This window comes from Fukomys damarensis, unplaced genomic scaffold (assembly GCF_012274545.1).
Source record: "Fukomys damarensis isolate Sample0158 unplaced genomic scaffold, DMR_v1.0_HiC HiC_scaffold_17, whole genome shotgun sequence".
In the NCBI taxonomy this organism is placed as follows: Eukaryota; Metazoa; Chordata; class Mammalia; order Rodentia; family Bathyergidae; genus Fukomys; species Fukomys damarensis.
Window position 1 is genome coordinate 15039090 of NW_022900929.1, and position 17627 is coordinate 15056716.

At 39.3% G+C, this 17627-nt stretch overlaps 1 protein-coding gene across 1 annotated transcript in view; it reads left to right on the forward strand.

Moving 5' to 3' along the window:
* The window catches only part of Hecw1 (HECT, C2 and WW domain containing E3 ubiquitin protein ligase 1), a 390788-nt gene that overhangs the window by 243998 nt on the left and 129163 nt on the right, over positions 1-17627 (forward strand). Inside the window, 2 exon segments of the mRNA XM_010610867.3 lie at positions 7647-7722; positions 12176-12345. Of these exon segments, the coding sequence (XP_010609169.1) occupies positions 7647-7722; positions 12176-12345 (246 nt within the window).

Genomic DNA, 17627 nt, shown 5'->3' on the forward strand with positions numbered 1-17627 from the left:
ATATATAATTTTTTTTTTTGGTACCAGGGCTCGAACTTAGGACCTTGCACTTGTGAGGCACGCATGGTGGTGCCACTGAGCTAAATCCTTGGCCCAATCTCATCTTTATCTTGGGGCCTGGCCTCTAACAGATGTGTCTCCAGCTACACTTGTGATGTGTTTCACTGTTATGGTTTGTGCTTAGATGTCCCCTCAAAGCCTCAGGCAGAGGAGGTGGGACTTTCTTTTTTAAAGGTAGTTGAATCCAAAATGTGTGATGCTGGGGTTAAGGACATGTGATTACTAAACCACTGCATGTGAGTGATTAGTTTGTCACTGCCCTAATCCTGGTAGGCTAAATAAGATAAAAGGGATAGAAAGACACTGTTAAATTCTCTTGTTACTTTTGCTGCTTTGTGTATGCTGTGTTGTTTCTGCTCTGTCATGCCTGTCTGTCATCCCTGCCTTAGAGTGAGCTGATTATGGACTGAGACCCCTAAAAAAAAAAGCCCCTTCCCCTCCAACTTCGAGTATCAGGTATTTTGTCTCAGCACGGAGAGAAAGGTAATTAACATACTCACCTTTGTCCTGACTCTTTTGAGAGCCTAATCCTATCTGACTGCCTGTAATATTTGTCTAACTTAGCTGTCTATAGTACCCACAGCAGAGTCAGTGTCACCTGCAAATTTCTTGGAATTTCAGACTCTAGGGCCTTTGGTGGACTTACAGAATCAGACTTTCTGGGTTCAGGTGGGCACTCTGGGCTTTACCAAGCCCTGCCAGGGAATTCTGGTGCCTGCTGAAGTTGGAGAACCTCTGTACTAAAGCAGACATAATGACTCAGTCATTTCTTAGGGTTTGGTACTGTCTGTCATGTCCTCACTTTCAGAACAGTCTGAAATCCACAAGAAACTATGTTTAAAAAGAACAGATTTAAGACCTAAAAATCACTGAGAAAAACAGAAAACCCTGTATTTTACCAGCTTGTTTTTGGTTTTGTTTTTTTTTTTTTTGTAATACCGGGGACTGAGCTACATCTCCAGCGCTTTTTTTTTTTTTCCTCTTTTCTTCTTTTTTTTTGTTTTTAGACAGGGTCATGCTAAGTTACCCAAGCTGGACTCAAACTTGTGATCATCCTGCCTCAGCCTCCCAGAGTGCTGGCATTACAGGTGTGCACCACCACGCCTGGCTTCTGTATTTCATTAGTTCAGGCAGCATACACACACACACACACACACACACACACACACACACACACACACACATACACACTGCTTCTCACACATTCTCATACCTTCATTCCAGTTAGCCAAATACTGAGCTTCACAGATACAACATCCTCTTGGTTGAAGCAGATTTCCTCCTGCTGCTAAAATCTTGCAATCCTGCGTGGTCCAAAGCAGTCAGCATTGACCCCCATGGTTTACCTTCTGTCCCTATGACAGGCCCTAGAAGTCTTCCACCTCAAGTGTCCTTGAAGGTGGTGAGGTTGTCCAGGGATGCAGTTGCCTTTGAATTTTATGATTCACTTTTTCAGGCCCCCAAATCTTCCTCCAGTGGGAAGAGGATCAGGAGATGGAGAGAGGGGCAGGAAAGAAATGAAAAAAGGAATTAAGATGTGTTTTATACATGTGCCAGCCCCCCACAAGGAATGTAAACATTATGTACTGCTAACATGTATAATAAAATTATGAGACTCTAACTAGGGATATGTACCCAAGGGACTCTATAAACATTTCTAACGTGTGTATTTGTTTATGATTTGCTTGTTTGAGGGTATGAGAATTTCAGAAATTTAGAGTTGCAAATAGAACTAAGGCTTTGGATTGGGTTTGATTTTGTGTTTAACATATTTTACTTACTTTTCTTTTCTATTAATTTTTTATTTTTATTATTACATGTTTGCAGTACAAAATAACCACATTTACCATAGGGAGTTGGTATATACACGGAATCATCTTAATTTTTTTTATATCCCCTTTTCTCTCTTCCTCCCTCCATCTCTTAGTTCCTTTCCTGTTTGCAGAAGATGTGTTTAACATATTTTAAATTTGTTACAGAAGGAATCGGTAAATGACACACACAGAGAGTCGAGAATGGAAGTAAAACAAAAAAGGTTCATTATGTCAACAAAAGGTCGATCACACTCAAAAATGCAGTGCCAGAGATTGACCTCCCACTGAGTTACAGCTCCTTCTTTTACAGGGTTTTACAGCCGTGACCTCTTTCAGGTGGTTACATTTCATTCTCTCAGTTGGCATTACAGATATACAAATCATGGTCACAAAACAGTTAACTTTAACCCAGATGTAGCAATTCTTTGTAGTTAGGGAGTTTACTTTTAAGATTCCTCTAGCTATCTATTCTAGCCCAGGGGAAGGGGGTGTTCAAGGTCAGAAAAGCAAAGTTAAACAATTCTTTTCATCTTGACATTTTTACAATTATGTAGCTCACAAAACTTTGGAGCTTGGGGTCTTGATGTGCCCTGTTATCTCAGGATGATGCCAGATGTCCTATTCTACGGTTAATGCCTCCCCTATGGTGTCTGTTAATTTTGAACTAAACAAAGCAGATTTCAGTTAGAAGAGCAGAAGTCATTCTACATTTTCCTAACATTTTGTAGGTCTTTGGTTATTTACAAAAGTTTTCTCTATCAAATTGACACATACTAATTATACATACTGATGGGGTAAAGAATGCCATTTCAACATGTATACAATGTATAATAATCAGATTAGGATAACTGGCATATCTGTCACCTCATTTATCATTTCTTTGTGTTGGGAACATTCAAAATTCTACTCTTTTTTAAATCCGATTAATTTCTGTCAACCATGGTTATTCTGTGGTGCTATAGAACACTAGAAGTTGTTCCTCCTACCCAGCTGCACCCCTCTGCCCGTAACCCTTTATCTCTCCCTTATACCCTTCTAGTTTTAGGTAAACACCATTCTGTCTAATTGTGTGAAATCAACTTTTTGCTTCAATATATAGTGTTTGTCTTCCTGAGCCTGCCTGACTTTAGTAACAGGATGTTTTCCACCTCCATCCATATTGCTGTGAATGACAGAATTTCATTCTCTTTTTTATGGCTGAATATTTCATTGTGTGGAAGGAGTTAATGATGAGCCATCTCAAAATATACCTAATTGATATGTTAATTGTTTCAAGGTGAAATCACCTTCAGAAAGGTGATAACTTCAGAAAGGCCATTTGGGCTGTCTTTTCCTACATGTGGCAAGCCTTTAAGACTCTTTCAGGAGGCATGGCCTTCATATACCAAGGCTGGAAAGCAGCCGAAGACTGGTGACTGTGGCCAAAGTGAGCCTGACATGAACTCTGAAGTAGCCTTCATCTGTATGAGCCTCTGCAGTCTCCCCCACTCTTCCAGATCTCTCAGTAACATCACTGGAATTTACTACTCTTAGTCCTGAGTTCCATCTCTCCTCTCATTCCTTCACAGATTTATTACGCTCTGTCTAAAAAGTATAAACCTATCAGGCTTTTATCATTTCTTCCAATTTCTGTTTCTTATGAAATTCTTACATATATGTAAATTTAATAAACATTTTATGCTTTTCTCTTGTCGACCAGCTCTTATATTCTTTTGGCCTAGATCCAGCCAAAAAGCCCACACAAGTACTAAGGGGAGACACTGAGGGAATCTCTCTCTCTTTCCCTATATATAACATTTTTTATTCATTTATCTGTCAGATCTTATTTTTTTAAGATGGCTTCAAGGCATACCAGATTAATAGACACTCTCTTGGAGGCAAATGTACTGAATTTTAGGAGAACCTATAATCTCATATGTAAAGAAGAATTCATAATTCTCTGCTGCAGATTGATGGTTTGCTACAGCTTGGGTGTTTTGTTTTATATAATGTAACATGGCTTTGCATCTGAATTTTAGATGCTGCTATTAATCATGGAGAATTGTACTTTTCATTGATAGGCAAGTCAGAATTATCTGGACAGGTGAATAGATAAAGGATCGAGGAAGTCATGAATTGCAATTTCTGGCATTTTTGTTGATTTAATTTTTCTGTAACTAGACACTTGTAAGAGTGAAAGAATTCTGTAGTTATTCTCAAATCATTATGGGTATGAAGTCAAGTTACTTCTTCAGTTGAGCGTGACATGGCCACAGTCCTACAGGAAATGCCAAGTGCACTACAGGAGAAACTCCACCATTTGCCTGAAGGAAGAAACCCCAGGACTAAAGTGATTTGGGGAAGCAACTCAAAGAGTTCTTCAAAACCTCCCTTAACCTACAGAGCCCATGCACATTTTGCTTTCAACTTTATATTTCCTTGTGTTTGTTTCTCAAATAAAAATTTTACCCCAAATTATGAATTTTGCACCCATGGAAGGCATTCTTAAACCCGGTTGCACCTCTCTGGGAATGAGAAGGGGAGCATCTGAGAAGTCGTAGGAGGCTGGAAAGTAGAGGAAGTAGACCAACGTGCAAATAGACTTGTGTGAGTGGACACCACTGGTTTTTTGGTGTTTTTTTTTTAAAGAAAATCTCATCTATCGTACAGTGATACTCTATAAAGGAACGGTAGACTTTGAATGTAGTGGAGAGCAAAGGCTGAGGGAGCTAGAAGTCTTCATACTGCTGACGCAGAAGTCCCTTACAAGAGTAAAAAGAATGATCGTCACTCTTCTGCTGAATTGCACTCTCGGGAGGGTGTGACCGTGGTGTGAACTCATACTTACAGCTTTTCCAAAAGAGAACAGGAGAATGGGAGTGGGAGACACAGACCTGACTTAACCCCAAAGCCCTTAATGCAGCTCTAAGACCCTTGCCAATATCTTACAGAACCTTCTGCACACTACCAACAGATTCAGTTTGGAATCTGTCACACCGTTTGCCAAGCAGGCTTTGTCCTAGAAACATCTGTGTGTAAAACATCCACAGAGAAACTGCCAGAGCTGCATCTGAGACAAAGCAGCAACCTAACCCAAGGCTGAATATTTAGAGTACAGAAGCCACAAAGCAAAGGGACCACATCGGACCTGGGAAAACAAGAGATCTCCATGATATGCCCTGCCTCAGGTGGCTCGAGGGTAGGACTATTATGGTTGAGTCTTCATGTCTTTTTCCCAGTCACCAAAACATGGAGAGTCTGTCTGCAAGGAGCAGCTTCCTCAGTCTCAGACATGCGTTTGCCACTCATCTCAAACAGGAAGTTAGGAAGTCAAACCTTCCTAAGACTGGACCAACATTTCTTTGTCCTGGAAGATTTTCACCACAGTTCTCTGGCCTCCATTTTCCTACCACCAGTCTAGGCCTTAGATGGTTTTGTAAAAGGACTAGTTAAAAAAAACAAGAATTTAGGTAGAATTTTATGGAGTTTTAAATGATGTGTGTCTCACCTCCCAGTTCAGTAGCTTCTGAAAAATACACTGTTTTTTTTTCTATTTATAGTCCTGTTTTTTAAAAATCTTGAATTAATTTAGCTGACATAAAAATGTAAAACTGCGCATGCTTATAGAGTACTATGTGATTCATGTCTATATTGTGTAATGTTTAAATCAGGGTAAATACACCGGTATCCTCAAACATTTATCATTATGGTGAAAACATGCAGAAATCCTTTCTTCTAGCTTTTTGATATTCTGTACTATAACATCATCTGAGGTCCGCCTACTAGACAATAGAATAAGGGACATTTTACTCTCATCTAACTGTAACTTATTACTCATAGATCAACTTTTCCCCACTCTTTCCTCCTGTTTTTGATGCAGTAATGTTTAAAACCCTTTGTAAGTACTCAGAATAGCTAGCTTAGGAATACTTAAATGTAAAGAAGCAAAATATGTATGCTTTTAAAAGGAATAAATAGATCTACTATCCTGTATTATCATTGCATATTGAAGCTGATTGTAGCCCAGGATGAGATACACAATCTAATTCCATGCCTTTTAGAAAATATATATAATTAGAATCCACATACTCTAGATCTCATTCTACAAGGCTCTATTAAAATTATAATTTGTGTTGTTCTCTCAAAGAACTTATATTCTAAGAAGAAGATGAGCTAGATGCAGGCCTTTTAAAGCTGGAATTAGAGACCAGACTTTAACAGTTGATTCTAACTGTCCCCAGTGGGCACATGCAGCACTGTAAAGGAATGTGGACAGGCAGCCCGTGTCTCCCACCACCTTTGTCCAGCCAGAGTTCTGAAAATAAAGAAAAATGTACAGTTATGCCCATCAGGACTGGACCCTTCCAGAGTTAAGGGAGTGATCGAGCCTGAGGATGGAGCTACAGCTATTTGCTGAATGCTGCTCTGTGTCAGCCAATCAATGGGAAGAACAAACACAGACTCTCCAAGCTGCAGATGGCTAAGGCTTCATCCCAGCCGTGCCTTACTCTTTGTCCATGACAAATGAGCCTGCAGCAGACAGAGATCTTTCAGAGGGTTTGACAGGCTCTTACCTTACTTGATGCCAAGCTGAAACCCACATCGGTTCTCTCTGCTGAGCAGCCCAGCATCCCAGTGGTGCAGCTCACACTTGAGCTTGCCAAGTGCTTCCAAAGCTGCAGCCAAGCTCCTGTGCTCACTAGCAGTACCTGTTGAGGCAGGAGGAAGTGGTCCAAAAATCATTTCATGTTCCCCTGAGCTGAAGCTGTGAGCTCTAATGATAACCAGTCATTGAGCACAGGAGCTTGATAGGAACATCCACTCACAATCAAGAATACTGAGAATATTCGTCGTCAAGAATACTGAAATAATACAAGAAAGAATGAACTCACACACTCTCCAAAAAAGGATTTCAATAAGTGCTTATGGAATTCTTCACTTTCTCCTTTTTGGGTACAGATTATCTTCTAAGAAGTAGACATTGTGTGGTTGTGCTTGATATTTAGATCTTACAATTTATTTTCTGCAAACGTACAACACATTCACAGATAACTAAAGAGCCTTATTCTCCCTTGGAATAAATACTCAAAATAAATTTTGAATGCAATCTTCCTAGAGAAGAATGGAATCAAAGGCTAGCTGTTTAGATTAACCAGTTAACACATATTGAGCAACGATCAGCAATTGGATCTGCAAATACTCACTAGACTAAAGATAACTCTGGTAGCAATTATGTTCTGAAATTTCCCAGGGAGACAACTCATTTAATAAGAGAGAATTCTGTGTAGTTTCTTAATGCTATTGTTTATGCTCTTCCCTAATGAACTGAGTTTCCTAGAAATCCCTAAATAATAGTACTAAGTGGAGATCCAGCAATTTAACACTGCACCTTGCTAAATGGAAACACATTGTAATTACAACAGTAAACATCTATGGACTTATCATTCTACTACTTTAGGCGCTACCTTAATATTTTTTGCAAATTTGAATCTGAAAAGACATTGTTTTCATAAGTGGTTATAAAAGGCCCATAAGATTAGAGTAATTATGTTTGTTGATTTCTATTTCTCTGGAAAGCTTCCCTCACTCCCACTAGCACATCCTCTATTCTTGGGAAAGATGTTCAGTTGCTAGGAGCTCGTTTTAATCGATAGTTGTCCAATGAAATCACAACACTGCTCTCTTCCTTGCCTGTGGCTAAGAAATAACTGTGATTAAGCCTATTTGTGTTGGAGTGAGAGTATCCATTTCAATGCTGGTTTTGCTTGTCTTCCATTTTCCTTCTTCTTACAGATTTTTAAAGGCATTGGATCTGATGAGACTGTCCAAGGGCAAGGAAGTCGGAGACTGATCAGCTTTTCTCTCTCAGGTATGTGTTACCTGAGGGCCTTGTGGAGAGAATAAGAATGTCAACCAAGAGTAAGAGGCCTCCTTCAGTTCAACCCACAAGTTACAAGTTATTCTGCCTCTCTGTGCCTCAGTTTTTCCATCTGTAAAGTAAAAATAAAAACTGCCAGCTCTGCTAGGAATAGTGGTGCACACCTGTAATCTCAGCACTGTGAGAGGCAAAAGCAGGAGGATCACAAGTTCAAGCCCAGCCTTGGCAACTTATTGAGACCCTGTCTCAAAATCAAAAAAGATGAAAGGTGTAGCTCAGTGCAAAGGCTCTGGGTTCAATCTCCAGTACTACAAAAAATTTTTAAACCTGCTTAGGTTTCCCTTGACCTAAGAAGGAATTCAGGTTTGTAATCAATAAGAAAGTACTTTGAGATGATAGGAGAGGGAGCTATTCTGTTTTTCCTAAAGACCATGTAGTAGGAAGTAAGAGTTTATACAGGGAAGGTTGGGAAAACCCCAGGGATAGATGCAGCTATCCAACTCATGTCTAAACAAAATTTCTAGTAGAAAATGATTGGTAAAACAGATGAATGCTGGGCTGCTCAAAAAAATCACAGTCATGGAAAAAAATCCGTGGAATCCAAATGAAATCTGTCGGTTTCATTAATAGTAGTTTAATTAGTAGTTAAAGTTAATTTTTCATTTTTGTATACAGACCATGTTTCTATAATGCATTAACAAAGAAACAAACAAGGTAGAGGGTATGAGAAAAGCTTTGTATCACCTTTGGGTCTTTCTTGTAAATATAAAATTATTTCAAAATTAAAAGTTTAAAAGAACATTGAGTTGCTTTAGCTAAAATGATACATGAAGCTCTGGGCACCTCAGTCATCCTCAAGAGAACACGACAGCTAAAACCCAAGGTATCCACTGAACACCATTTGAAACTACAACCTTAGCTTGTCAAACCAACCAGTGTGGCCTGTCATGAATATCAGTAATCAGGAGCCACAGACATGAAACACACAGAATCTCTGGGGCTGGATGGACAGTCAGCTGGGGCTTTTCAAGTTGAAGTGTACCCAGTAGACCACGTAGGTACCTAAAGATGCATAGAAAACGTGAGCATGTATCTGTCTAGGATTCAGGAGCAGACACAGGAGGGGAAGAAGAAAAAGCTCAATGATTTTGTATTACTAGGGCAAAAGCTAAAAACCCCTGATTTGCCATTTGTATATTTCTGCTGAAGTACTTCAGAAATAACAATCGAGTAGTACTAGTCTGCAAAAGCAATAAGAACTAGGAATACGACATGACCATGTGCCAGAAACCAAGCACCAGTATAACCCAAGAGGGATGCCACATAGCTGCACAGCAGGACCAAGCTGGGGAAAAGACAGAGTCTCCGGTCCTTTGTCTCAATTTTGCCTCTGCCATGGAGTCCTGAGTCATAGACCTATCAAAGGCAAGGAAACTTCCTTCACCCCAAAATGGTTCATAAAGTTACTTGATAAAGTGAAGGACATCTGCTCATCTCCTACAATCCTCCACTTATTCCAAGACAATTCACAGCAATGAATTATGGCTGGGACACAAAATCAGCAGAGAAAGGAAGTAGTTTGAAATGCTCATGAAAATACAATACTCAGCAACTGGTTATGTCAGTGTGTGTCTAATTCATTTTGTTTGTTTAGGGCAAAAAATAAGTACTTCTGAAAGTGTCAAAATAAATTCCATTACCTCAAAGAAAGACAAGATAAAAAGATCAGCTAACCTATAACTAAGGAAATCCTATCAAGCATCAGAAAGCTCACTAGACACTGGTTGGCTCTAAGTATCAAAGCAGGGATAAGGATTCCAACAGCAACCAGCTGAACAACCAAACAAAAGATGGACAGACATCAAGACTAAAAGACCTTTTCATGCATGAATAACAGAAATCTTGATTTGAAGAGTATGGGGGGAAAGAATGTGTAAATTGAGGAATATAAACACAAGATTTTAAAAAGTAGTATTCTTACTGACAGGCGTGTACTAAAAATAAATGAAGTGTTTATCAGTCACAAGCTTATACCACAAATAAAATACAAGAAAGTGAGCAACATACAAGTAAGATAGCTAAGATGAGAAAGACGATATAAGAGTTCTAAAAAGCTGGAAGAAATAAAAATTTAGAAAGCCAAGTGTATTTGTTTCCTACTGCTGCTATTACAAATGACCACAAACAGTGGCTGAAACCAATACCATTGTATTCTCATTGTTCTAGATGTCAGAAGTCCAGAATGAATCTTGAGGGGCTGATCCCTTCTGTGGGCACCAGTGCAGATTTTTCCCTTGCCTCCTTCAACTTTTAGATGCTGCTAGCATTCTTTGGCTCATGGCTGCACAGATCTGATCTCTTCTTCATCGTCATCTGTCCTTCTCTACACTTTGCTTTCCTACTTCCTTCTTACAAGGGCCCTTATGATCAAACTGAATCCACCTGAGTAATTCAAGCAAATGACCCCATTCCAAGTCCCTTAATCACATCTGAAAGTCCCTTTTGCCAGGAAGGTAATATATTCATAGGCCCCAGGTATTAAGTCATAAACATCTTTGTGGAGTCATTTTTCTGTCCACTACAGTCAAGGAAAGATTTAAAATGAAAAGTGCAATCGCAGAATTAAAAGTGGGTCCTTGGAAGCAAGATAAAACTCCATCTACTAAGATTTGGAATCAATTATATGGTCACCTAGTATAATAGTCACTGCTAGCATGCATAAGTAAAGTCAATACAGGGGAAGGCTTAGGAGGAGGAAAAGAAGGATAACACATAGAGAGTCAACTCTGGATCAGTGTTTTTGGTGAAGAAATCAAAGTAAATGGACAGAAACAATAGAAGAAAAATTTTCCTGAGCCAATGATGATGATGATGATGATGAGTCCTTACATTACCATCAGGTTCTAAAAAGAAAAAAGATGTATATAAAGAAACCTCTGCTCAACAAATCTCAATTTTTAAAACCATTTTAAAATACAGCCAGAGTAGACATTTGGCCTGAAGCACATACTTAAACCACCCCAGTCCAAGCTGTGATCCCCTGTGTGAAATGCTGTCTACCAGGAAAGCTTATCAGAGACTCCATGCTATGGTTGCTACTAGGAGGGCTACGCAGGTTATGTGGGTGGTTATCTTATGTTAAGTGTACCAAATTCCAGACTCCCAGGAGGAAAACAGCGTCCACAGTAAACCACAAGTTTACACCAACAGCCACTCTTGTCAATTCTAAGGAGGTGAGAACTTGAAATCTACATTCCCAGAACTTAATAAGAGCCCACCATATGAACAAGCAAGTAGTCTCAGCCTGCCACTGTTAACTTCTTTCTGCAAGCACTCCTGTGAGCCTAGCCTGAGTTTTATAAATTGCCGTGATGCTTATTCTTTCTGCCTTTTCCCCTCTTGTGGTAATATGCCATAATGCAAGTCAGTAAGGATCATTTCACTATGGAGATCGTATCGAATCCACTCAGAATAACTGTTAAGTAAATGTACATGAAAACATTGATTTCTCCCCCATTGGTAAAACATTATTTAAATGCCTTACACTTTGTACCATAGTTGAGTATCACCAATTCAGTGTATCTTCGCCTTAGTTTGTTTCACTTGAATATAAATGTGAATAATCCTGTTTAAAAGACAGTTCAATAATAGAAAAGCTTTAAAAATTATATTCCTTGCCAATATCATGAACTTTTTTCCAATACATACAAAGTAGTTTAAATGATCCCAGAAAAACTATGAACCACTATGACTTCTTGGGTGTTATTCATTCTTATACTCTCTCCCTCGCTCCCCGCCACCCCTCATATAAGACCTCGTAAATCAAACAGTTTAAATTGCCAATGTCTTGCACATCCTGGCAGCATGGATTCTCAAAGCTGTCTCCACCGATAGACACCAAGCTCCATGGAGGACTTATTTTCTTTTTCTTTCTATCATTTCCATGCTCTTTTCTCTTTAACCCTCTCCTTTCTTTGTGTTTCTCCCTATTCAGTGAAGTACACATTTATTGTGAAACTCTGTTTTTCTTAGGTCTAAATGTGGAGGCATTTCACACCTGAAATTTCACACCATCAAATTTCCTAAGTTGGGTTCCCTCCCTCTGTGCCCTCCACCTTTCTCAGTGACCCTGAACTCCTCACCCTGACCACTTTAAGCCCTTCCTGAGGACCAGCAGAAATCCAGCACAGTAAGGGCCAGTAGTCCTCTCAACAGTCCAAAATGTAGTGACCATAGTCCCAGTTAGACTGATTTATTACCAGAATTTCTCTCACTAAAATACAACTTGATTTGTGCCAATAAATGTTCCATGTTGCACACACATTGCTATATTTGCAGTGAGGTGGAAAGAAGCCTAATGTGCTTTGCAATGAGGTAGTATAAGGAGCCTAATGTGATCTTTAGCTTCTAAAACATACTTCAATAAAATGTACTTTATTTCTAGATTTTCAGGCCATGGGGTTGAAGAAAGGGATGTTTTTCAACCCAGACCCGTATCTGAAGATTTCCATCCAGCCGGGGAAGCACAGCATCTTCCCTGCCCTCCCTCATCATGGGCAGGAGAGGAGATCCAAGGTCATAGGCAACACCGTGAACCCCATCTGGCAGGCAGAGGTGAGTGTTGGGGCCCTGGAGAGAAGCCTGAGGGACGACACAAAAGGACCAACATGTACCTGCTCTTGAGTCTTCCCATCATGGAGCCCCCGGCTCTGAGGCTCTTGGTCTTTGGAGCTGTGGTCTCCCAGGTTGCGGCTTTGCAGTTCTGAGGGATCAGCATCCAGTCCTTATGGACAGTGCTAGGACTTGAGTAGACACTTTGAGTCTGCAGGCAGTAAGAGAAGCACTGTGATCTGAGCGTTCAGTTCTCCATAGTTCTTCCCATGTTCATGGCCTTCGAGCAATTGTAAATATGGCCCTATGCATCAGGTCCAGAGATTTCAGAAGCATCAACTTCCTGGGGCTGGAAAATCAGTAACCCCGAGAATAATCCTTGTTGGGCTGCAGGTAGCTTGGTTTCCATAGCTATGAAGGCTGACCATTTATCGCGTCTTTTCACAGTGCCCTGCAGCTTGTTGGTCTTGAGTAGGTGATTTGGTCTAATGAGAGCCCTTCTCCACTCCTGAATGTGTCTCCTCTGCCAGCTGGAGTTAGGAAGTTCTTCACCAAAGTACCACATCAGGCTCAACCTCACAGTCCTCTTCTAGAGAACATGCGGAAAGTCGTCACAACCTCTGTGGCTGCCTAGCCAGTGAGCTTAATTTAAAGACACAACCTGAAGTCTGTGGCTGAACTGGGAGGCTGAGGGCATGAGAGTGGATGCAGGGTTTAGAAGTACAAGTCTGTAGTCACACAACACTGGATTCAGATTCCAACTCAGCCAGAAAATAGGTTTTGCAAATTTAAGAGAGCAGTTACCCTGGATTCGAACTTCAGATTGTCCTCATCTGCTGAGTCTGGATGGAGATGTGACCTTCCTACTTGGTAAAGGGCCCCAAGCTCATGATCCTCAGCCCTTATAGGTGCTGCCCAGTTCTACCCAGTCTTTGCATGTGTAGCTTTCAGTTCATGTGAGCAGCTCAGGGAGGCCTTGGGAACCACCTCTCTATCATGCAGCTCATTAAAAAATACGACATTTACTTCACATTCCTTATCTTCCATTGGAGTAATATTGTTCATTATTTTTTGTCTTCTTTCATTAAAATACAAACTCTATGAGCAAGGTCTTGTCTGTCTAATCTCCCCTGGCCCCATATTGGGGCTTGAATCCAGGACCTTCACACTGAGTTACATCCCCGTTTTTACAATTTTAAAAAATTTGAGACAAGGTATTGCTAAGTCACTAAGTTATCCAGGCTGGTCTTGAACTTACAGTCTTCCTGCCTCAGTTTCCCAGAGTGCTTGAAGTACAGGTGTGCGCCACCATTTATTCAGGCACGAAGCTCTAGGTACCCAGCTTTGAAAGGCAGAGGCTGAGAGAATGAGGGAAAGGTTAGCAAACACCGTGCTCCAGGCTCAATCCACTTGATATTTCCAAGAATCTGCTTTTAGGAGTCCTTGTTTTATTTTAAGGTCTAAAGGTACCCTCTACAGGGGTACTCCAAATACAGATATCAAGCCTCTTTAATTGCTGGTGTTTCTATTTAGCTTCTTTGTGTAACTACAATCTTTTAAGTGTTCACTAGATCCATCCACACTTGGTCAGCCATGCAGACCAGTTGGGATTTAATTCTAAGGGTGATAAGAAGCCATTCGAGTATTTTTAATAGGGAATCATGCTCTGGTTAAAAGTCTGTAAAATTCTTTCTACTCCTCTGAATGAGATGGGTTATAGAAAAGCAAGAACGGAAGCAAAAGCAGCCAAATGTAAAGGTAGGAGGATTACTGCAAGGCTAGGTTGGGCTATATAGTGAGACCCTGTCTCAAGAAAAAGGAAAAGCAAAGAAGAATGGAAGCAAAAGTTTCTGTTTCTGGCTCGAATAGAGGACTGCAGTATACACTCACTTAAAAGAAGCTGAAAAAGCTGAACAGAAGCCCACCAAAAAAGCATATGTGAAGACACAGAACAGAATCTACCACTCAGAACTCATGGGGTCCAGATCCCAACAGGAGTTTCAGGTGAGCCAGATGCCTGCAACTGCTTCTTACAAAGAGAACTGAGAAGGTAGGCAGAAAGCAACTGGAGATTGAAAAGGAGTTTGCTGGAGAAGATACAGAACCAGAAGTTTTGGATTCTCCCAGTGGGAGACAACCTGGCAAGGCCCCAGGTTCTCAGCAGCACCCCTGGCTAGCTGCAGTGAAATGAAAACTGTTAGTACAACTCCAAGACAACCCAGACAGCTCAGTCAGGCCCTGATTGATTAAAATTATTTCACTCTAGTGACAATAGAAACAGTCTCCTGGATAGCTTATTACCTGGACTATCACAGATAGATTTTATATATATATTCATATATATGATTTTTATATATATTTAAATCTTAAGATGCTGAACACAAACAATGAAAAGATAACTTAAAATGCTGAGCTCTCTTGAAAATGAAGCAGAAAACTCCGCTGAAAAAGTCTACATGTCAATAAAGAAATCACAGAAAAAGCTAAAACCATTTTTGAAATAAGTAATAGTGAATATTTGACATACCTAACTTTGTGGGATGCAAGTAAATTAGAACAGAAAGACTGAAAATCAGTGGCCTGAGTTTCCATATAAATAAGCTACAAAGTTCACAGCAGATCAAACAGGAAGCAAGCAGAGGGAAGTATTTTAGTAGATTGCAAAAGGAAAATCATTGCATTATAAAGCAAATTCAAAATAGTGAGAACGAAAGCTAAAAATGTTAGATCTTACATATTTTAAAAATATAAGCAGAGAATATTATGCACACATTTATGGCAAAAAATTTGAAAAATTCGGTGAAACGGAAAATTCCCAGAATAACACATCTTATTAAATGAATACAAAAGTAAATGGAAATTCTGAGCAGTCCTATGTCTTTAAAAGAAATTAGATACATAATTTAAAACCTTTCGATGAGAAAATCCCTAGGTTCAGTTATCACTGTTGAATTTCTGCATTTAATGAGGAAATAAACACAATCTTACATAAATTCTTCCAGAGAAAAGAAACTTGTTTTATAAAATTTTGATGGCAAACTCTGACAAGACCAATACAAACAAAGTAAATTACAGCCCAGGGTCTCTCGAAGTTATGCAAATATCCTAAATAAAATACTGACTAAGAGAATCCAGCAACATAAAAGGGCTAATACTTAATCAAATCATATTTGTTTTAAGAATGCAAGATTAGTAACCAAAACACCCATGTACCTGTTGCTGGTGGGGCACCCATGTTCCTGTTGCTGACTGAGCTTCCGCTGAAAAAGGAAGGGGTCAGCGGTTGACTATGCGAGGGCACATGCAGGCAGACGTCCCACAGATCTACTCCCCAAAAATATCCAGCACACAGTTAGACACAGTGCTCACAGGAGGGTGCCAGTGTTATCAAGAGTCCATTGTATTTACATTTTAGCCTTAACCTTGCCTTTTTTAAGGAACAGTTTTACATACACAGGTACTGTTCTTTACATATAAGAAATAAATAAACTGCTCCCTGAGATTTGTTGACTGCAGTAGGTCCTTAGCCTGGAAGAATGCTACTAAATAAATATGAATAAAAGCAAATACAAACAAGTTTTTTTCAAAATTAAAAGTATCAAGAAAAGTCAATAGAGTTCCTGTCATACAGGAATTTTTAGCAATTGATTTAGTACGCTTAGGCTATTGAATTCCTGTATTACAAAATTATTATAGTAATATCATGATTACATGTCCTGTCTTTCACATTTTCTGAAATTTTGGCTTTCTAATTTCAAAAACAGAATAAGGAAAGCGAAGATATGTTCTCCTATAAAGGTTCTTGGCAAGTATTTAGGCCATTAATCACATCCATCCTTGACTAAGAGGACGTCATGTTGAAAGGCGGTATAAATGAATATGGGTGTAGCTTAGTGTTTATAAGAGAAGAAAAACAGAAGTCATACGGCACAAGCCCAGGGTTTTGTAGCATGGTTAAAAGAGAATGTGGAAGAGAATTGCAAATTGATAGCGATCGAGTTACTAGGAGGATATTTGAGTAGAAGGGAACATTTTATATATTTACAAAACATACACGTTATATTGAGAAGTTACGACAGACAGATGAGCAGCCTCAATTCTATGAAGTAATACCTTATTCATTCTCAATTTTTTCCATTCACTGCACTGCTCCAGGGTCTTTTAATGCTGTCTTGGGCACATTCTATGACCATCTATTTTAAGATGTAAATAGTCCAATCAAGTCTCCTTTGGTATTCATCATCAATCTCTTTTCCTCTTATCCACCAAAGACTAGGACCCTTGGAAAAGAAGCAAGATGCTCTGTGTTCTTTTGTTCCCTTCTCCTGCTTGAGCACATTTGAGCGGAATGAGTTCATGGTAGGGCTTAGGGATCCCTCGCCTTTTCTCTGCAAGGACAATGGCCTCATGGTTGGGTCTGGAATGGAGAATAAATGGGACTAAATTGTTTTACTTACTAAGCCACCCAATGATACAGAGAAAGAGGGTGTAGGCCCTGTTAGTGATCTGTCTCTTTCCATATTGGGCACTTACTTAGTGCCCTGGCTTTTCTTATGGCACACAAATGCCAAACCTGAGGCCACAGAGCATCCAGTTATAACCATGTTCATATGAATAAAAATTGCAAATATTTCCAGGTTCCTTCTTGAACCTGAAAACATATGAAACATATAATACATCGAGATAAAATATATTTAAATGTCAGAAAACTGAATCCTGGGGAATTTTTTTATTAAAAATTAAGCTGAAAGACAGTTCATATGCATGGTGAATGTTTGGGTTTGCACACCCAAACAAAGAACTTTGCAACAACCAAGGAGGATCTCTTGATCTCAAAGAAGGGGTCATAGAGAAGAGCACCCTGCTGGGTGTATTTTTCATATAAACACTGTTTCTTATATACAGCTAATTTTCTTTAGGGTTTTGCAACCACTGTTACACTGTCATAGATTTCTTATAACATCGTTGTCCAGTTTGAATCAAACATGTCATCATCAGAAAATGAGCGAGCAGCTAGTTGTCTCTTCTTTTTAAGTTTTTTGTAGAGAATATAAATAAGATACAGATGATCTGTCCCAAAGCTATTTGGTAAAATTTATTCATAAGGTGATCCAATGATAAGATGTTTGATTATCAGGTTAATTACTTAATGTTTATTGAATAATTCAGGTTTTCTACTTCTTTTTAAATCAGTGTTCAAAGTTGTATTTTCTAGAAAGTAGCCATTATGTTTTCTATTTATTTTAAACTCTCTTGCATAATAATATCCCAAATGTATTTTATAT